The following is a 20060-nucleotide window of genomic DNA, read 5'->3' on the forward strand; positions in this document are numbered from 1 at the left end:
GGCTTTACGTTGAGGTTCCCTTTATAAGGGGCTTCTCAAGGGTTAATAGGTGCTGAATGAATGAAGCCACATGCACTGTCGAGCCCTTGATCAGTCATTGATCAGAACTCCTGTGACTCAGATAGAACTGGACTGGAGGAGGAGGGGAGAGGTGGTTTTTTACCTCTGGTTTTGGCACTGGTTCTATCTCCAGCTCCTTCCCCCCCCCCCCCGCTTTACCCACCAGACCCCACTCCCTCCGAGAGCTGGAGAGAGAACCTAGGAGTCCTGTCTCCCAGCCCCCCTGCTCTAACCCACCAGACCCCACTCTCCCCCCCCGCCCCGAGTCGGGGAAAGAACCTAGGAGTCGTGCCTGTTGCTCTAACCACTAGCCCCCACTCCCGTTGAGTGCAGTTGTTTGTGGTCCGATCTATGGGCAAGGTGTTATACCACTGCCTTGGGCAGCCTGCCCTTCCCCCAAGAGGAGCGGGCAGGGCTAATTGCAGGCTGATGAGATCCAGCTTCAAGGTGAACCGAAATGAAACGAATCCATTATTTTAGGTCAGTTCCTGTCTGGGCTGGTTTCCCAGCAGAGGGTCCCTGCTGCACTGCACTGCTTCCCCGGTTGCTCCAGTTCTGGGTACAGGACGAAAAGCGCCTCTGCCCTCCTTTTGTAGCCTGCCTCGAGACACCCCGTGCCCTGGTCTGGCTGGTGTGGAATCTCTCTGGAGGGTCTCCCCGCCTCCAGCTGGCACAAGGCCGGTCCTGTACGCCCATCTCCGCTTCTAACTGGTGACATTTGCAAGCAGCCTGCCTGGGGTCCGGTGTCTCTGGGAGATCTCGTCTGACCCCTGCAGGGAACCGGAGAATTTCACACAGCTATCCCGGCCTGCGCTGCTCACTGGTGCTGGCTCGGCTCGGCTGCGTGTGGTTTTGTACCGCTCTGCCCATGTGGGCCCAGTCCCTCCCCTGCGATCGTGGGCCAGGCTGCCTGAGACCCTCGCTCGCACTTAGCTTGTCGCCCCGGCACCGCCTCCACTGCCGAGAGACCTGGCGCCGGCGACAGCCGGGCATGGGGGAGAGCCAAAGTGGCGCAGGGTTTCTCCGGTCTCTGGCATCCATCGGGGCAGCTGGGGCGGGGGCGGGAGAGATTTTGGTGTTTTAATTGCTTACAGTCCCAACTCCTTGGCATCAGAGTATGGGGAGAGAATCTCCACTTTTCATTCAAACAGAGGGTCCATTTCTGGCCCTGCGGCCACAGAGGAAAGAGCTCCCACAGCTCCTGGCGAGCAGGCGGCAGAAGAAATGCAGCAGAAATGTTTGGGCTTTTGCAAAGGTTTCTTTGATGAAGTGACTCTCATGGCTTTCGAGAGCCTGGCTCGCGATCATTGGGCTAGGAGCGTCCGCTCAAGCCCAGCAGTCAGGCCCTGGAAAGCTGAGACAGCGAGTGAAAAAAATCAAAGGCTATAAAACAAAAAAAAAGTCCTTCTGTATTAGGTGGGGGGGCGTTGCACAGACGCTGCCTCCCAACCCAGATCAGGGCCTCCATTGAGCCAGGCACTGCCCAGGCAGCCCCCTTCTCCCCCCCTGAGATCAGGCCCTGGGGGCAGTTTGAAGTGCCCACTGTTTGGTTTGGGTGAGAATTGCTTTCCTTCCTGCTCTGTTTTGTGGCTGTGCGGTGATGGAAATGCCCCTCTGCGCTGCGTTCCTATGGAAACCCCTGCTCTGTTTTCTCTCTCATCCCCCTGCTCCTGGAATTCGGGCTGTTCTCAGCGCTGGGTAAAAATAACCCACTCTGTTCCCAGCCGGAGCCAAATCCAGGGGCCTGTTCGCCCCCCCCAGGCGAGACGCGCCCATCGCAGCCCGCCACTTCTCTGCCTTCTCTCCCCTGGTGGCAGATCTCACTGTGATGGCAACACGTTTGTTTCTTTGATCCGAGGCACAGGAGCAGGGGGGAGGCCACGGCTGCTGGGGGGGCTGGAAGCTGTTCGAAAAGGCTTGGAGAAATGAAATGAAGCCGAGCACTGGGCCCTGAGCTGGCAGCAGGGGTGACGGGCACCTTCTCACTCAGCGGGTGTAACTCAGCGCCCAATGGAGCTGCACTCTCCCAGCGCTACAAATTGCCCTCATTAACAAACAGATCACAAGCCAATTACGCACCGTGCTGATCAAAAGCAGTTGGATTTTCTTGGCGGGGGTGCTACGGGGCGGCCTGACGAAAGAGCGTGGCAGGTGTGAGGCCAGGGGGATGGGTGTGTGCGACCACTGGGGGGGGGGGCTGGGAGGGCACATAGCGCCTCTTGGGCCATCCACTGTGACTTGGGGAATTCCCCTGGGCCCGGCGCAGGCTTTTGTCTTGGAGCAAAGCGTGCGCCAGCGAGGCCCGGGCGGGGCATTCTCCAGCCTCCAGCGTTCCTGTAGCTCTTCTCTTCCTCACCCCCTCCCGGCTCTGCTGCCCCACGACTGTGTACAGGGACAGGGTCCCCTTCTGCCCCCAGCGCCCCCTCTCTGCAGCCAGAGTGCTTGTTCCTCTGCCGCTGTTTGGGGGGCGCACACACGTCCTCGCCGGCGATCTCGGCTGGAACGAGGCGATGTAGCATTCCCCCAGCAAAAGAAATCCAGCACTGCCGGTGGCTAGTGACCCGCGCTTCCCTGCATGTGGCTACTGGGGGGGCAAAGGCTGCATTGTCCCAGGCCCCCCCCCCCCCCGCCTCCCCATCAATCGCTGTGGAGGGAGCAGGAGGCGTTGCTAGGCGACGGCCGCCCACACCCCGGCGCGTGGCAGAGGGCTGCGGGGGCCTGCAGTGCAGGGTCCAGGAGCTTCAGCTCCTGCGGCGTGGGGCCCTCGGGCCTGGGCTGGCTTAGCCCCCTGCGCCCTCGGCCTGCCTGGTAGCCGGGCGCTAGGACACCCTTCCCCACTGGCTCCAAGCCAGCTGCGGACGGGAGCCCAACTGCGGCAGATCAGTGCCAGAACCCGCTGGCCCCCTCCCTCCCCGAGCTGGGGAGAACCCAGGAGTCCTGGCTCCCACCACCAGCTCCCCTCCCAGAACTGCAGAGAACCCAGGAGTCCTGGCTTGCAGTCCCCCACCCCAGTCCCTTCAGGAACACTCTCTCGGCTCTTCTGCCGCCGTGCCTGGGCCCCTGCCCCACAGTTGCCGGGCCTGGGGTCCCTCCTCTCCCACACACCAGGCTGGGAACACCCCCTCCTCCTGTTGCAGGAGCCGCCTCCTTGCCTGCGGGAGGGTTCCCAGCTCCCAGGGGAGTCAGCGCCTCGCCTGCAACTAGCGCCTGGCTGCCGGCCAAGTGTCCTCTGCACGGCCTGCTTTCCCCACCCGGGCCCGGCTAGCCCTGCCTGGGGCCCCATGGTGGGCCAGCATGGCCCCGAATTCTGAACATTTATCTCCATTTGGCCTAGGGGCTAGATCACAGGTCTGAGCCTTCTGGCGTCTATTCCCAAGCAAGAGCACAGTCCTGTCCCTGTCCTCTGTGCCTCAGTTTCCCCATCTAGGATGTGAGGCTACAGAGACCTCTCCTTTGGGAAATGCCTGGAGATCTAGGGATGATTGAGCTCCTGCGTGCAGTTTAGCTAGGAGAGCGGCAAGCCCTCCCGAAGCCCTGCTGCAGTGTAACCGGGCCCTCGGTGAATCCGGAGTCCTGTGGCAGTGAGTGCCGCAGGCTGCTGACACCGGGGGGGAGGAGGGGTCCTTCCATCTGTTTGAAACTGGCTGCTGCTGCGGCTTCCAATGTCCCTTCCCACGCACTCCCAGCCCGCTGTGTCTGAGCTCCTGACCGCGTAACAGGCGGAGCCTCCCTGTCCCATGTAGGGCTGCTAGCCCCGTTGCATGGGGGGGGGGCTGAGGGACTCGGCCAGGGTCGCTGGGGGCTGTGGCAGAGCAAGGATTGACCCCAGCTCCGGGCTCGCTCCAGAACCGTTGGGCCGTCCTTCCTCTCGCAGCGTTTCCTCTTCCCTGTCAGTGCAGTGCTGGCACAACGGGTGGGTCAGAGCAAGGGGCTGGGAGCCAGGACTCCTGGGTTCTCTGCTGGCTCTGGGAGGAGGAGGGCCGGTGAGTAGAAGTGGGTTGGCAGACCCGGGGAATATGTCTGGTGTTGGCGCTGCCCTGCTCTGTGGCTTGGACATTCCCTTCTCCTCGCCGGGGCCAGGGAGTGGGTCAGGGCCACGCTGGGACCCTGCGTTCAGGCCCTGGCTGAGGGGCTGGCTGTCCCGTTGGCTGTGCGGCCCCTGCACACTCCCGTCCTGTCACTGAGGCACCTGCAGCAGGTGGGGCGGGGAACGTGTCTGGGTTACATGCCTGAAGCCCAGCACAATGGGCCCTGATCTCAGCTGGGGGGCGGGTAGTCTGGGCAGCAACCAGCAGAATGGGGGGCCCGTCTTGGACGGAGGGGGAGGGTCCAGGCAGCTCATGAATCACAGATGTTTCCCAGCCCCATTGGGGTTGGGGGAATTGCCCCCTGCCCCTGTTAGTTATGGGTCAGCTCTGTCCCCCAGCCTGTTGTTGTAACCCTTGCATCTTCTAACCCCAGACACGCCCCCTGTCCATTTCCGCAAAGATCCAGTGGCGGTGAGTTCTGCCGGCCAGCCACACGCTGTGGGGTGCGAGTGCTGTGCTGCTGAAGGGGGTGATGGAGGCGCCCACCCTACCTCCTGTACCCAGCACTCCTGGGCTGACCCCCTCTCTGCCTTTGCCTCCCCAGGGCCGCCATGTCAAGACAGGGCAGCTTGCAGCCATCAAGGTCATGGACGTCACCGAAGTAAGGGGGCAGGGGCGTCTCTGCGTCAGTCCCTGGGACCTTGGTCTGTCTGGAGTGGCAATGGCTGCCTACCGGCAGCTACCCCCTTCCTTAGGGGTGTGAAGGGGTCTCTCCCCACAGCCCCATTCGCTCTGGGGGCACCTCCCAGAGAGCCATGCCAGCCAGCAGGTGCGCTGTGGGTCAGCAGCAGCTCCCAGGCCTGTGAAGATTGCCGGGTTCAGCCACCCGTCTGCACTGCCCCACTGGGGACAGCCCTAGCCCCAGAGGGCGTCTGCCCCAGCCTTCGCCCTCCCTGAATCCACTGGCCCTCGGGGCTGCCCTGTGCAGATCTCGGATCTGGGGCGCGCAGGGGCCCCCGTCTCACAGCAGTCATGGCTGGCGTCAGTCTCAGAACCCGCCCAGCTCCCGCATTGGCTCTGCTGGTTCGAGCCCTTCTCGTCCGCGATCCCTGGCCATACTCAGCCTTCTCCTCTCGCGCCCATTTTTCCTGTCCCCGCCCAGCCTCCTCTGCTAGGGTCAGCTCTCATGCCCCTGAGCGGCCTGGGGTCCCTCCTCTGCACTGGGGCCTTGCAGCTCCCCATAGGAGCTGGGGGGTAGCAGGGGCTGCGGCAGGGGTTGCCAGTAACCCAGTCCCTCCCACCCTCCAGGACGAGGAGGAGGAAATCAAGCAGGAGATAAACATGCTGAAGAAATACTCCCACCACCGCAACATCGCCACCTACTACGGGGCCTTCGTCAAGAAAAGCCTGCCCGGCAACGACGATCAGCTGTGGGTGCGTGTGGGGGGGCAGCCCCTCGGGATCATGGGGCTGCCTGGGGCCTGGGAGCGGACGCAGCTGGGAACACACGGACATGGAGACAGTCTGGACACCCATGCACGGGGCCCGCTGCCTGGGCGTGTCTGGCACGCAAACCATTCACCCAGCGTGCAGCGCCGGTGGGCCCTGATCTTGGGCGGGGGGGCGGGAGGGGGGGGTCTGTGCTGCGCCTGGCATGCCAGGGCCCCGATCTTGAGTATCTGCTGCTGCTGTGAGATCCTCAGCTATCCCTGCACTCCCTGCCCTGCTCAGCAGCCCTCTGCCTGCCTGTGCCCCTGGCCCAGGCAGCGGGGTATGAGAGGGGCCAGCCCGGTAACCCTGTGCTTCCCCTGCAGCTGGTGATGGAGTTCTGTGGGGCCGGTTCTGTCACGGACCTGGTCAAGAACACCAAGGGCAATGCGCTGAAGGAGGATTGCATCGCCTACATCTGCCGGGAGATCCTGCGGGTATGCCGGGCCACACTGCCTGCCCCGTGCTATTGGCTGGGAGCCAGGACGCCTGGGTTCTCTCCTGGTTCTGGGAGGGGAGGGGGGTCTGGTGGGTTAGAGCGAGGGGGCTGGGAGCCAGGACGCCTGGGTTCCTGTGGCGATCCCAGCCGATCTTTCCCTGCTCTCCTAGGGCCTGGCTCACCTCCATGCCCACAAGGTGATCCACCGGGACATCAAAGGCCAGAACGTGCTGCTGACCGAGAACGCCGAGGTGAAGCTGGGTACGTGGAGGGCAGCGCCCAGTCACTCTCATTCCCAGGAGCCTCTTTCCCAGTCAAGGGCAGCTCACCCAGGACTCCTGGGTTCTATTCCTGACTCTGCTGCTCACTCCTGTCTCCAGCAGCTGCCACACACCTGAGCAGGCAACTTGCAGCATCCTCTCCCTAGCGGAAATTCCTTCCTGACCCCCGGCTGCTCGGGATCGCTCATGCCCAGGCTTGAGCCCCCTCTATTTCCCTTCTCTCTGGCTGGTCTAATGAGCCACGTCAGTGTCAGCCTCGGCTCGAATCCTGTGAGGACTAGCCACCCAGGAAATATCCTCTCTCCTTGGCTGGCTTTATAATGGGCCACTTCTCCCTGCCTGGGTCTGCAGAGATCCTGAGCCCAGCACTCGGGGAGGGGGAAGCTGTGAACCCCACCCAGCTCCTGGAGGGAGGGCTTACAGCTAGGAGGGAAGGGTGGCCATGCCACTGCCTCTCGGTGGGGTCGGGGGACGGGGTCCACGTGCCAACGACAGCATCGTCTCCCTCCCCAGTGGATTTTGGGGTGAGCGCCCAGCTGGACCGGACAGTGGGGCGCAGGAACACCTTCATCGGCACCCCCTACTGGATGGCCCCCGAGGTGATCGCCTGCGACGAGAACCCTGATGCCACCTACGATTACAGGGTAGGGCCGGGGGTCGACGCCCAGTGGGGGCGGAGGGAGGGGATCCCTGCCCCCGGGATCCAGGCCATCTGGGTTCTCTTCCTGGCCCTGGCTCCAGCTCCTTGCCCTTGGCCCATCCGCTGCAGCTGGTTCTTCATATCTCGGTTCCCCTGGGCTCCCCAGTTCCTCCCCCTCTGGATTCTCCGTACCCCACTGCCCCCACTTTGATCCCCGAGTTACTCACACCCCAGTCTCCCCCATCCCAATCTTCCTCAGTCCCCCCACGTTCTCCCACACAGACACAGGGTGATCCCCCTGGGTGCCCCCACCTCTGGCCCCTGGCCTCCCTGCAGCGTGGGCCCTGGGCTGGCAGCTGGACGGTGCAGTGAGCTCTGCACACCCAACCCATCCCCCCTCTCTCTGCAGAGTGACATCTGGTCCCTGGGCATCACCGCTATCGAGATGGCTGAGGGGGCACCACGTAAGTGCCGGGCTCTGCCCTGCCTGGAGAGGCAGCTATGGCTTTGCCTGCTGGCCCGTGTGCCACATGCAGGGCGAGAGATGCACACACAGATCAACTCGCATGCACCCTTGTGGGGAAGCAGGGGGTCAGAGGTCTCCAGGATTCTCCCTCTAGGAGGGATCTGGGGGGTGGTGAGTTAGAGCTGGGGGGCTGGGAGCCAGGATGCCTGGGTTCTCTCCCGGGTCTGGGAGGATAGGGGATCAGGGGGGGTGAGAGCAGGGGGCTGGGAGCCAGGGCCCCTCGGGTCGATCCCTGGCTGGGGAGGTGATCTAAAGGTCTGCATGGGGCCATAAGCCAGCCCTGTCTCCGTTGTGAGCACAATGCCGGGCCCAGGAAGACTCTGGGGGGACGCTGGGCCTATGTGGGCGGCCTGGGACTGGCAGGGTGGGTGCTGCCCTCATGTGCCCGTCTCTCTTTCCAGCTCTGTGCGACATGCACCCCATGCGAGCGCTCTTCCTCATCCCCCGCAACCCGCCACCCAAGCTCAAGTCCAAGAAATGGTACGTTCCCCGGAGGGCCATGGGCAGAAAACAGAGCGCCTCCCTCTGACCAACCCCCGCCTAGCCAGAGCCCAGCTGGGTCGGTGCCAGTCAGGGGGGCCCGGTCCCAGCTGGGTCGGTCGGTCTCGCTGTGTCACAGTCACCCAGCGGGTGGAGCCGAGACGAGGCCGATCCGGCCCTGGCCGGGGGACACACTGGAAAGGGCCCCAAGGGGGTGCGGGCCCATCTGGCCGGAGCAGCTGGGAGCCGTGCCCCGCCTGTGGCCTCATAGCTGTGTGGGGCCCTGCCGCAAACAGGGTGGACTTGGCCCGGGGTGCTCAGGCTGAAGCAGGCCAAAGGGGTGCCCCAAAAATCAGATCCCCACTCCCCAAAACAGCTAGTCCCTCTTGCATGGCCCCCCCGAGCCGGCTCTGCCTCTCCAGATTGGCCCCGCTTCCTCCACCCCCTCCCCAGGTCCAAGAAATTCATCGACTTCATAGACACTTGCCTGATCAAAGCCTACATGAACCGGCCGCCCACGGAGCAGCTGCTGAAATTCCCCTTCATCCGCGACCAGCCCACGGAGCGCCAAGTGCGCATCCAGCTCAAGGACCACATCGACCGCTCGCGCAAGAAGAGGGGAGAGAAGGGTGAGTGGGGCAGGCCGGGGGCCTTTCCTCTCTAAAGGGCTGGTCCCGATCCGGCCTCAGGGTGGGGAGCGCCCGCCTCGGGGGCCAGGAATGGGGCACGGGGCCTTTCTCCTCTGGGGAGCTGGCCCCAGGGCAGGGAGTGGCTGGTTGGGGGGGCGGGGCTGGCTCTATGGACCCATCAGTGTGTAAGCGGGCTCTCGACCCCCAGATGAGACGGAGTACGAGTACAGCGGCAGCGAGGAGGAGGACGACAGTCACGGCGAGGAAGGGGAACCCAGGTACGGATGGGGAGCAGGACAGACCCTCCCCTGGCATGGCAGAGCCTTGGCCCTGGCTGCGAAACTGTGCGCTGGGCCATGTGGGCAGGATGCGGGGCTGGGCGTCTGTGGCCTTGGTGGTATGTGGGCAGGGCCGTGGAGGGCGGGGCCGGGGCGGGGCATGTGGCTGTGGTGGTGCGTACAGGCGGGGCGCTAGTGGGTGTGGGCGGGGGCGGGGACTGTGGGCGGGACCATGGCGGCGCGTGTGGGCGAGGCTGTGGTGGGGCGTATGGGCGGGGCCCTAGTGGTGGGCGGGAGCGTGTGGGCGGGGCCCTGGAGGCGCAGCCGCAAGCGACGCCTGCCGCGTGCCCCCAGCTCCATCATGAACGTGCCGGGCGAGTCGACGCTGCGCCGGGAGTTCCTGCGCCTGCAGCAAGAGAACAAGAGCAACTCGGAGGCGGCCCTGAAGCACCAGCAGCAGCTGGCGGCCCAGCACCGCGACTCGGAGGCCCACATCAAGCACCTGCTGCACGAGCGCCAGCGTCGCATCGAGGAGCAGAAGGAGGAGCGCAGGCGCGTGGAGGAGGTGAGAGGAGCCCGGACACCTGGGTCTCTCCTCCCGGGGGGGCCCGGACACCTGGGTCCATCCACAGCCCTGGGAGGGTCAGAGTGAGGGAGCTGGGAGCTACCATTCCAGCTCGGGGAAGGGAGCCAGGACTCCTGGGTTCTCTCCCTGGCTCTGGGGGGGGGGGAGCAGGGGCCAGGGCCCCCACATGGGGGGGAAGGGTACTCTTGGGGGGCCCGGCCCAGGCTGCAACCCCTATTATGTGTGTGGCAGGGGGCCCGTGTTACAAGTTTGCGCTGGGCCCCAAAAATGATGCTCAGGGGCTGGGGGTCAGAGAGGGGGGCGGGGGGCCAGGACTCTGGGCTCGTCCCCCCACGGCCGGTTCCACGGGCCCGCTGGCTCCCTCCCCCCACAGCAGCAGCGGCGGGAGCGGGAGCAGCGCAAGCTGCAGGAGAAGGAGCAGCAGCGGCGGCGGGAGGACATGCAGGTGCTGCGGCGGGAGGAGGAGCGGAGGCAGGCCGAGCGGGAGCAGGTACCGCCCGCACCAGCCCCAGCGTCCCCAACAGCGGCTGTGGGGGGCCGGGGCCACGGCCCTGGGAACTCCCTGCATTGCCCCCGGGACTCCGGCTACCTGGCACCCCTCCGAGCCAGGCTTCAGAATAGCAGTAGGGGCTAGTGGTTAGAGCAGGGGGCTGGGAGCCAGGACGCCTGGGTTCTCTCCTTGGCCCTGGGAGGGGAGGGGGAGTCTGGGGTCAGAGCGGGGGGGCTGGGAGCCAGGACACCTGGGTTCTCTCTATTCTATTCCTACTTGTGATCCTGTGCGCTTGGACCCCTCTCGCGCCCTAGGTGTCCGTGCATTGGCCTGCTTGGGCCACGGGTTCAAATGCCCCCGCCCCGGCCAGCGGGTCTCCCAGGGTGGGCTGCTCTGCTGGGGTCTGCGCCTCACTCTTCTCTTCTCCCTCCATCTGCTGCTCTCTGGGCCCGGTGCCCCTCTGCTGCGCTCTCTGCTCTGTGACCTGTCTCTGTCTGTCTGTCCGTCCCTGCCCCGTCCCCGCCCCTCTCCAGGAGTATATCAGGCACAAGTTAGAGGAGGAGCAGCGGCAGCTGGAAATCCTCCAGCAGCAGCTACTGCAGGAACAGGCCTTGCTGCTGGTAACGGCGGAGAGGGGCAGCCACGCGCGGGGTTGGCCCCCCCCCTTGGCCCCGCCCCACCTCACAGACCCCGCCCATGCTGCCGCGCTGGGGGGTGGGGCATTCCCGTCGGAGCAGCCCTGGGGTGGCTCTCCGCTGCGCTCAGCCACGGGGACGCCCGCAGAGCAGTGCACCACCACGGCTGGGCTGGAGGGGCCCCTCCTTGGGGCTGGGCGGTGCCTGGCCAGGGTTGAGATGGCCCCGGGATCCAGGCGGTAAGGGTGGGTGCCCTGGCCCCCCACAGCGTGTTCCACTGGGGGGCCCAGATCCCAGTCAGCCCCCAGAGCTAGCCTGGCACCCGTCAGGGACTGGGGGGGGAAGGGGAAGCTGCTAGGGTCACCCGGGGGGGAGGGGCAGGGCCTCAAAGATTTACCCCTCCACAGCCCCCCAGGGGCCAGGTCCGATGTGCGCGTGGGTCAGGACGCCTGGGTCCCCCCTGCGCGCGCGTTGAGACGCCTGGTTCGACGCCTAGCCAGCTCGGCGGCGGGTGCCATTCCCCAGGCAGTGTCCCGGCAGGGTGCCCCGGGGTGGGGGGGCCCTGGGTGTGGCCCTGACCCCGCCCGCCCCCAGGAGTACAAGCGAAAGCAGCTGGAGGAGCAGCGGCAGTCGGAGCGGCTCCAGCGCCAGCTGCAGCAGGAGCACGCCTACCTGAAGTCCCTGCAGCAGCAGCAGCAGCAGGCGGCGCCGGCGAGCGAGAGAGCACCACTGTACCACTACAACCGCGGCCCGCGCGGCGCCGACAAGCCCGCCTGGGCCCGCGAGGTACGGGGCGGGCAGGGCCTGGCCAGGCGCGGGGGCCGTGGCTTGCGCCCCCCGCACCCGCTGAGGTGGCTTCTGCCTCCCTGCAGGTGGAGGAGCGCACGCGGCTGAACAAGCAGAATTCGCCCGCGGCTCAGACCAAGCTGGGGGGCACCGTGTCGGATCCCGCCCTGCAGACCCGCGCCGAGTCGACGTCCCCGGGCACCGGCCCCGCAGCTCAGACCCCGCCCATGCAGCGCCCCGTGGAGCCGCAGGAGGGGCAGCATAAGGTGGGGCAGCGCCAACACGGATGGGCCTGGAACCCAGGGCAGGGGGCTGGGGCTTGGCGCCAGGACTCCTAGGCTCTGGCCGCTGGGGGCTGGGGGCACCGGGAGAGGTTTTTGGGGAGGGTGGGGGATGCGAGTGCTGTGGGGAGCACTGGGAGGGCCGAGGCGGGGGGGGTTCCCCCGGGGGCCTGGTGGTGACGTCTCCCGTCCCTGCAGAGCCACCTGGCACACCGCGTGCCACTCAAGCCCTATGCCGCACCGGTGCCGCGCTCCCAGTCCCTGCAGGACCAGCCCACCAAGAACGTGGCGGCCTTCCCCGTGCAGGACCCGGCCGCTCCGGCTCCAGCTCCAGCGCCCTCCCGCGCCGCCATGATCCGCCAGAACTCGGACCCCACCTCGGAGACGCCCGCCCCGCCCGCCCGGCCTGGCGCCAGTGACCCGCGGGGGCCCTGGGGCCGCACGGAGCCCGAGGCCCCACCCAAGGTAACGGGCCTTGCACCACGGGCCCAGGGCATCGTGGGAGATCTCGGGGTCCCCGGTAGAATCATAGAATCATAGAATATTAGAGTTGGAAGGGACCTCAGGAGGTATCTAGTCCAACCCCCTGCTCAAAGCAGGACTAACCTCAGCTATATCATCCCAACCAGGGCTTTGTCAAGCCTCAGCTTAAAAACCTCTAAGGATGGAGATTCCCCCACCTCCCTAGGTAACCCATTCCAGTGCTTCACCACCCTCCTAGTAAAAAACTTTTTCCTAATGTCCAACCTAGACCTCCCGCCCTGCAACTTGAGACCGTTGCTCCTTGTTCTGTCATCTGCCACCACCGAGAACAGCCTAGCTCCATCCTCCCTGGAACCCCCTTTCAGGTAGTTAAAGGCCGCTATCAAATCCCCCCTCATTCTTCTCTTTTGCAGACTAAACAAGCCCAGTTCCCTCAGCCTCTCCTCATAAGTCCTGTGCTCCAGCCCCCTAATCATTTTTGTTGCCCTCCGCTGGACTCTCTCTAACTTGTCCACATCCTTTTTGTAATGGGGGGCCCAAAACTGGACACAATATTCTAAATGCGGCCTCACCAATGCCGAATAGAGGGGAATAATCACTTCCTGTGACCTGCTGGCAATGCCCCTCCTAATGCAGCCCAATATGCTATTAGCCTTCTTGACAACCAGGGTACACTGCTGACTCATATCCAGCTTTTTATCCACTGTTACCCCCAGGTCCTTTTCTGCAGAACTGCTGCCCAGCTTGTCGGTCCCCAGTCTATAGCTGTGCATGGGATTCTTCCGTCCTAAGTGCAGGACTCTGCACTTGTCCTTGTTGAACCTCATTAGGTTTCTTTTGGCCCAATCCTCCAGTTTGTTTAGGTCACTCTGTATCCTATCCCTACCCTCCAGGGTATCTACCACTCCCCCAGCTTAGTGTCATCCGCAAACTTGCTGAGGGTGCAATCTACCCCATCCTCCAGATCATTAATAAAGATGTTGAACAAAACCGGCCCCAGGACCGACCCCTGGGGAACTCCGCTTGTGACCAGTTGCCAGCTAGACATGGAGCCATTGATCACTACTCGTTGAGCCCTATGCTCTAGCCAGTTCTCTATCCATTTTATAGTCCATTCATCCAACCCATACTTCTTTAACTTGCTGATAAGAATACTGTGTGAGACAGTATCAAAAGCTTTGCTAAAGTCAAGGTATATCACATCCACCGCCTTCCCTACATCCACAGAGCCAGTCACCTCATCATAGAAAGCAATCAGGTTGGTCAGGCATGACTTTCCCTTAGTGAATCCGTGTTGACTGTTCCTGATCACCTTCCTCTCCTCCAAGTGCCTTAAAATGGATTCCTTAAGGACCTGCTCCATGACTTTTCCAGGGATTGAGGTGAGGCTGACCGGTCTGTAGTTCCCTGGATCCTCTTTCCTCCCTTTCTTGAAGATGGGCACTATATTTGCTTTTTTCCAGTCCTCAGGGACCTCCCCCTGTTCCCACGAGCTTTCAAAGATAATAGCCAATGGCTCTGAAATCACCTCAGCCAACTCCCTCAGCACCCTCGGGTGCATTGCATCCGGCCCCATGGACTTGTGAATGTCCAATCCTTCTAAATAGTCTTGGACCCGTTCCTTCAGCACTGTGGGATGTTCGCCTCCTTCCCATTCTGTGCCACCCAGTGCAGCAGTCTGGGAGCTGATCTTGTCTGTGAAGACAGAGGCAAAAAAGGCATTGAGTACCTCAGCTTTCTCCACATCTTCCGTCACTAGGTCGCCTCCCTCATTCTCTAAGGGGCCCACACTTTCTCTAATCTTCCTCTTGTTGGCAACATGCCTGTAGAAACCCTTCTTGTTCCCCTTCACGTCCCTTGCTAGCCGCAACTCCAATTGTGCTTTGGCCTTCCTGATTTCATTCCTGCACGTTCGAGCAGTGTTTATATAATCCTCCCTAGTCATCTGACCAAGCTTCCACTTCTTGTAAGCTTCTTTTTTGCGTTTAAGTTCGCCAAGGACATCTTTGTTAAGCCAAGCTGGACGCCTACCATATTTGCTATTCTTTCCGCACATCGGGATGGTTTGCTCTTGTGCCCTCAATAAGGTATCTTTAAAATACAGCCAGCTCTCTTGGGTTCCTTTCCCCCTCATATTAGCCTCCCAGGGAATCCTGCCCATCAGTTCCCTGAGGGAGTCAAAGTCCGCTTTTCTGAAGTCCATGGTCCGTATCCTGCTGCTCTCCTTTCTTCCTTTCGTCAGGATCCTGAACTCGACCATCTCATGGTCACTGCTGCCCAGGTTGCCACCCACTTGTACTTCCCCTACCAAATCTTCCCTGTTTGTGAGCAGCAGGTCAAGAAAAGCACGGCCCCTAGTTGGTTGCTCCAGCACTTGCACCAGGAAATTGTCTGCAACACTCTCCAAAAACTTCCTGGATTGTTTGTGCTCTGCTGTATTGTTCTTCCAGCAGATGTCAGGGTGATTGAAGTCTCCCATGAGAATCAGGCCCTGTGAACTGGAAACTTTCCCTAGTTGAGTAAAGAAAGCCTCATCTACCTCATCCTCCTGGTCTGGTGGTCTGTAACAGACACCCACCAGGACATCACGCTTATTGTTCTTGCTTCTAAGCTTAACCCAGAGACACTCAACTGACTTATCTCCAGTTTCATACTGGAGCTCAGAGCAATCATAGTGCTCTCTGACATACAGTGCAACTCCTCCCCCCTTTCGTCCCTGCCTGTCCTTCCTGAACAGTTTATACCCATCCATGACAGCGCTCCAATCGTGAGAGTTATTCCACCAAGTCTCAGTTATTCCAATCATGTCGTAGTTTCTTGACTGTGCCAGGACTTCCAGTTCTTCCTGCTTGTTTCCCAGGCTTCTTGCATTTGTGTACAGGCACTTGAGATAAGTAGCCGAGTGGCCTACTTTCCCAGTATGAATCGGGAGGCTTCCCCTGCTGCCCCCTCCTCCTTCTGCTTCCTTGCGGTGTCCCTCTTCCCCACTAACCTTCGGGCTTAGGTCCCCGTCCCCCGTCGAACCTAGTTTAAAGCCCTCCTCACTAGGTTAGCCAGCCTGTCTGCGAAGATACTCTTCCCTGTCTTCGTTAGATGAATCCCGTCCTGGGGGCTGGGTGCCTGAGGGAGGCATTTGGCCAGGCCTTCGCCTCCGTGTGCAGCTTCCCGCCCAGAGGCCGGGATGAGGGGCGGGGAGGCACAGGTGCCTGGGTTCCTGTGCAACGCCCCATAGCTCCTCTACTCCTGTCAGGTCCCCCAGCGAACATCGTCCATCGCCACCGCACTCAACACCAGCGGAGCCGGGAGCAGCAGCCGGCAGGGCCACGCCGTGAGAGCCAGGTAAGGCCCCACCCCGATCCGCAGGCCCCCCCCCCCGTCCCTTCAGGCATCCAGCCCCATAGCCCCATCTCTTGGGGGCCCCCCATCCCCCTCTTCCCTGCAGCTTCTCATGGACAGACTCCTGGATCTGTGGGCCCGCTGTGCCCCTCGAGCTCTGTGCCTGGGCATCTCCCCCAAGGCCTCGCCAGTGACGGGCGTTTCCCCGGGGACCCGAGTGCTCTGCCCTGCCAGCCGTAGGGGTGCCAGCCAAGGCCCCCTCCAGCCTGCACCCCGACTTATCCTGGCCTGCAGCAGTGGGAGCCTGGCCGGCGTCAGTTGGTGTGGGCAGGATGCCTCCGCCTCTGTCACCGAGCAGAGATTTCCCAAGCGCTCCAGCTGTTTGCCCGGCTCCGGGCCATGGAGGGGCCAGGGGCTGCTCGTGGCCGGCAGGAAGGAGCCGAGCTGGTTGCTTCGGACACAAGGCAATTGGCCGTCGGAGCGCGCCAGGCCAGCCAGGATTCGAATCAAGCCGCGTCCCAGATCCTCGCTCCCCGGACCCCGTGTCCCCCACTGGCGTCGCCCCCTGCGAGGTCCCTGGCCAGGACGGGGGCCGCCCCCTTTGGCCAAGCCAGGCCCGTTGCTGACGCGCTGCTTCTGTGAAATCTTCGTTGTGGATGGCCGCGGAGGCAGTGGGTTGTTCCCGCTAACGCTGGCTGGCCGCTCCCTGCTCGGCGTGTCCCCCCGGCACGTTTCAGCGGCAAAGACAGCGCGCACCCCACGGCCTGCCCGTGTCAGCAGGGCTCCCGCGAGGCCTGCTCTGTACCCACAGGGCCTGCTTACATGTCAGTGGTGAAGGGGGTTCCAGGGTGCCACGCTCTGTCACGCCACCACTCTGGGCCTCAGTTTCCCCTCCCAGCCCCTGGCTGTTCAGACTGCAAGTGCTGGGGCAGGGACTCCTGGCTGTGCATCTGGGCAGCACCCCACCTCACCTCCACCTCCCTGAGCAGCTGCTTCTACTTTGGCTGCCGCAACCGCTGGAGCCAAGATGCGGCCACCTCTGGGGCGGGGCGGCTGGTTACACAGCGGTCCCCTGCCTCCAGCTGCCATCTGGATGCTGGTGACCCTCGTTTCCCCTCCACAGACCCCGTAGCAAGTCTGCCTGGCACATCCACATGCACAGCCCGCTAGAAAGGGTGCGGCCAGCAGCCCCCCCGGCACCGCCGCCTCCTCCCCAGCCGCCCCGCAGGAGCCAGCGCCGCGCCCCGGCCCCCGTGCCGAGCACCAGTAGGTAATGGAGTGCGGCCAGCGGTGGCGGCTCTGCTTGGGACAAGGTGCAGCTGCGGTGGTGACGGGCTCGCTCTGGCCGGGGCGTGGGCGCACGAGGGCCCCCGCCTCACATCTCCTGCTCTGCTTTCCCCCCACTCCTCCCCACTGTGCAGCAACCCGGACCTGCGGCGCAGCGACCCTGGCTGGGAGCGAGCTGACAGCCTGCTGCAGGCGGGCGGCGCCAACCTGCCCCAGGCCGGCTCTCTGGAGCGCAACCGCATAGGAGGTAGGGGGCACCGGGGCAGGGCCAGGAACTGGGGGGTGCCGTGGGGCGGGAGGTGGGGGCTCCCTGCAATGCCAGGGGGCTTGTGCGCTTGGTGCCCCGCAGGGCCCCTTGCCCAGGGCTGCTGGCTGTCACGGACCCGCTCTCCCCCCAGCTGCAGCCAAGAGGGAGAGCTCCCCCATCCTGCCCCCGGTGAGCAGGCCCAAGGCAGAGGATCACCGCTCGCGCCCCGGCCGGCCCGCGGTGAGTGTCGGGGGGCGCCCCGGGACTGGTGCAGGGGGGGGACCTGGGGGAGAGCGGCCACCTGCTCCCACAATTGGCTGGGGCCCCGCAGCGGTGTCAGGAGGAGGCGGCGGTCCCAGGGCCTTAACTGCGGACAGACGGACTGTGGGGGCTGGGCCAGTGCCAGTGTCTGGGAGGTTTTCAGCCACCTCACCCGGGGAGTCCTGGCCCCTAGCCTCCCACTAGGCCCCCAGCCCCCCTTCCCAGGGCCAGGGAGAGAACCCAGGAGTCCTGGTACTCAGCCCCCCTGCTCTGACCCACCAGACCCCCCTCCCAGAGCTGGGGAGAGAACCCAGGAGTCCTGGCCCCCAGCCCCCCCTTCCCAGGGCCAGGGAGAGAACCCAGGAGTCCTGGTACCCAGCCCCCCTGCTCTGACCCACCAGCCCCCCTCCCAGAGCTGGGGAGAGAACCCCGGAGTCCTGGCCCCCAGCCCCCCTGCTAGCCCGCTAGCACCCACTTCCCAGGGCCAGGGAGAGAACCCAGGAGTCCTGGTACCCAGCCCCCCTGCTCTGATCCACCAGCCCCTCTCCCAGAGCTGGGGAGAGAACCCAGGAGTCCTGGCTCCGGGCCCCTTCCTGAGGGAGCACATATGAGGTGGGGGGTTTCGGTGGGGCAGCGTCAGCCCCACATGCCAGGCGTGCCCAGGTTGGGGGGCGGGCGGGGCTGGCTGTAACCACGTTAACATCTGCGCCCTTCCTTCTCTCTGCTCCCCCCGCGCCGCCAGAGCTATAAACGCGCCATCGGCGAGGTTAGTGAGTCCGTGTGTCTGTCCCGCCCACCACTGCCACGCGCCGTCCTGTCTGCCGCGCTGCACCGCGCCGCGCTTCGCCATCTCAGCGTGGGGGGGGCCAACCCCGGAGACCGCGGATGGAGATAGAGCCCAGGCGTCCCGGCCCCCCGGCCCCCCGTTGTAACCCACCAGCCCCAGGGAGAGAACCCAGGCGTCCTGGCTCCCGGCTCCCCCCGCTCCAACCACCAGCCCACTGCCCCTCCCAGCCCGAGAGAACCCAGGAGTCCTGGCTTCCAGCCTCCCCTCCCCCCGTAACCCAGCCGCCTGCTTCCCCTTCCCCCAGCGCTGGGGACCCAGGCGTCCAGCTCCACTCTCCGTGCTGGGTTTTGGGGTGCCGTCCCCCAGTTCAGGAGCTCCCCCCGCTGGCTGCCGTGTGCGGCGCGGCTGTTGGCCGGGCGCGGGAGCTGTAGCACTGACCCCCCTCCCTGGCCCCCCAGAACTTCGTGCTGCTGAAGGAGCGGCCCGAGGACGCCCCCAAACCCCCCAAGAAGGCCATGGACTATTCCTCCTCCAGCGAGGAGATGGACAGCAGCGAGGAGGACGACGACGAGGCGGAGGGGGAGCCCCAGGACGGGGGGGGTGAGCCCGCCGGGGCCAGGTAGGGCAGGGGGGCCAAGTAGTGGGGCACGGGGGCAGTGGGGGGTTGGGGTGCAGAGGAGGTGGGGGGATGGCTCAGGGGAGCGATGGGGGAACAGGTTGGGGGGCAGAGAAGGTGGGGGGCAGGGCAGGCGGAGGGTTGGGGCGCAGGGGAGCGATGGGGGAACAGGTTGGGGACCTGCCCCGCTGACCCCTGCCCCCCCAGGCCGAGCGGGGACGGCGACACGGACAGCGTCAGCACCATGGTGGTGCACGAGGTGGAGGAGCCGTCAGGCAGCGGGTCGGAGAGCGGCTCCTACGGCAGTGACGGCACCCTGCTGGCACAGCGGGTGAGTGCGGGCGGGGGGCTGGGCGCAGGGGGGGCAGTGGGCACCCCACCGGGCACAGGGGTCTGCTGCCTTGGGCCAGAACAGTGCCGGGCCAGGTGTGGGGCGCCATGGCCTGCAGCAGGATGGTGTCATGATGACCGCGGGGAGGGCGGTGGCCCAGGCTGGGACGGGGGAGCGTGGGGGTGCCGGGTGCGTGGGGGGGGCACCGTGGCTCGGGATGGCGTAGTGCTGGGCGCATGGGGTGCCGTGGCCCGGGATGGCGTGGTGCTGGGCCTGTGGGTGGGGGCGCCGGGCGCGTGGGGGGGGAAGGGGGCGCCCCGCTGACACCCGGCCTGTCCCGCAGAGCCCCGAGGAGGAGCGCAGCCTGCGACACGCTGACAGCAACGGCTACACCAACCTGCCGGACGTGGTGCAGCCCAGCCACTCGCCCACCGAGCCCAAGGGCCAGGCCGGCTCCCCCGCCAAGGACAGTGCCGGCGACGTGAGAGCTGGGGGACGGCGGGGGGGGGGGCTGGGGGAGGAGGTGTGGGGGGAGCTGTCGGGCGGGGGGAGCGTCTTGCCGTGTCTCACCCTGTCTCCCCTCCCCCACCCAGTACCAGTCGCGGGGGCTCATCAAGGCCCCTGGCAAAAGCTCCTTCACCATGTTCGTGGACCTGGGCATCTACCAGAGCACGGGCAGCGGGGACACCATCCCTATCACCGGTGAGTGGGGCGCGGGGGCAGTGCGGGGGGCAGGGGTGGGGCGTGGGGGGGCAGGGGCGGGGCAAGGCGTGGGGGGGATGCCTGGTCTCTGAGCCCCATCTCCCCCCAGCGCTGGTGGGGGCCGACCCCAGCCAGCTGGAGCAGCTGAAGCTGGAGGTGCGCAAGGGCTCGGTGGTGAATGTGAACCCGGCCAACACGCGGCCCCACAGCGACACGCCCGAGATCCGCAAGTACAAGAAGCGCTTCAACTCCGAGATCCTGTGTGCCGCGCTGTGGGGTGAGCTGGGGGGCGGGTTCCAGGGGGCTGTGGTGGGGCAGCTGGGCCAGGTGTCCCGGCTGGGAGGGAGGATGGGGCAGGCAGACTGGGGGAGGCGGGATCTAGG

At 64.7% G+C, this 20060-nt stretch overlaps 1 protein-coding gene across 9 annotated transcripts in view; it reads left to right on the plus strand.

The window, feature by feature from the left end:
- The window catches only part of MINK1 (misshapen like kinase 1), a 47424-nt gene that overhangs the window by 23211 nt on the left and 4153 nt on the right, over positions 1-20060 (plus strand). The window contains exons 3-27 of one of the 9 annotated variants that reach the window (XM_067555887.1): positions 4693-4749; positions 5397-5522; positions 5903-6013; positions 6186-6276; positions 6810-6940; positions 7346-7400; positions 7864-7942; positions 8396-8571; positions 8780-8849; positions 9204-9414; positions 9809-9925; positions 10459-10545; positions 11155-11346; positions 11433-11612; positions 11826-12092; positions 15361-15449; positions 16570-16716; positions 16868-16980; positions 17132-17220; positions 17984-18007; positions 18487-18647; positions 18852-18975; positions 19319-19456; positions 19569-19677; positions 19787-19954. In XM_067555887.1, coding sequence (XP_067411988.1) covers positions 4693-4749; positions 5397-5522; positions 5903-6013; positions 6186-6276; positions 6810-6940; positions 7346-7400; positions 7864-7942; positions 8396-8571; positions 8780-8849; positions 9204-9414; positions 9809-9925; positions 10459-10545; positions 11155-11346; positions 11433-11612; positions 11826-12092; positions 15361-15449; positions 16570-16716; positions 16868-16980; positions 17132-17220; positions 17984-18007; positions 18487-18647; positions 18852-18975; positions 19319-19456; positions 19569-19677; positions 19787-19954 — 3112 coding nt within the window. The remainder of the gene's footprint in view (positions 1-4692; positions 4750-5396; positions 5523-5902; positions 6014-6185; positions 6277-6809; positions 6941-7345; positions 7401-7863; positions 7943-8395; positions 8572-8779; positions 8850-9203; positions 9415-9808; positions 9926-10458; positions 10546-11154; positions 11347-11432; positions 11613-11825; positions 12093-15360; positions 15450-16569; positions 16717-16867; positions 16981-17131; positions 17221-17983; positions 18008-18486; positions 18648-18851; positions 18976-19318; positions 19457-19568; positions 19678-19786; positions 19955-20060) is intronic. The other 8 variants (XM_067555961.1, XM_067555896.1, XM_067555926.1 and 5 more) reach the window with 8 other exon arrangements.

This window comes from Emydura macquarii, unplaced genomic scaffold (genome assembly GCF_026122565.2).
Source record: "Emydura macquarii macquarii isolate MOO-44397 ecotype Brisbane River unplaced genomic scaffold, CSIRO-AGI_Emac_v2 contig_306, whole genome shotgun sequence".
NCBI lineage: Eukaryota > Metazoa > Chordata > Testudines > Chelidae > Emydura > Emydura macquarii.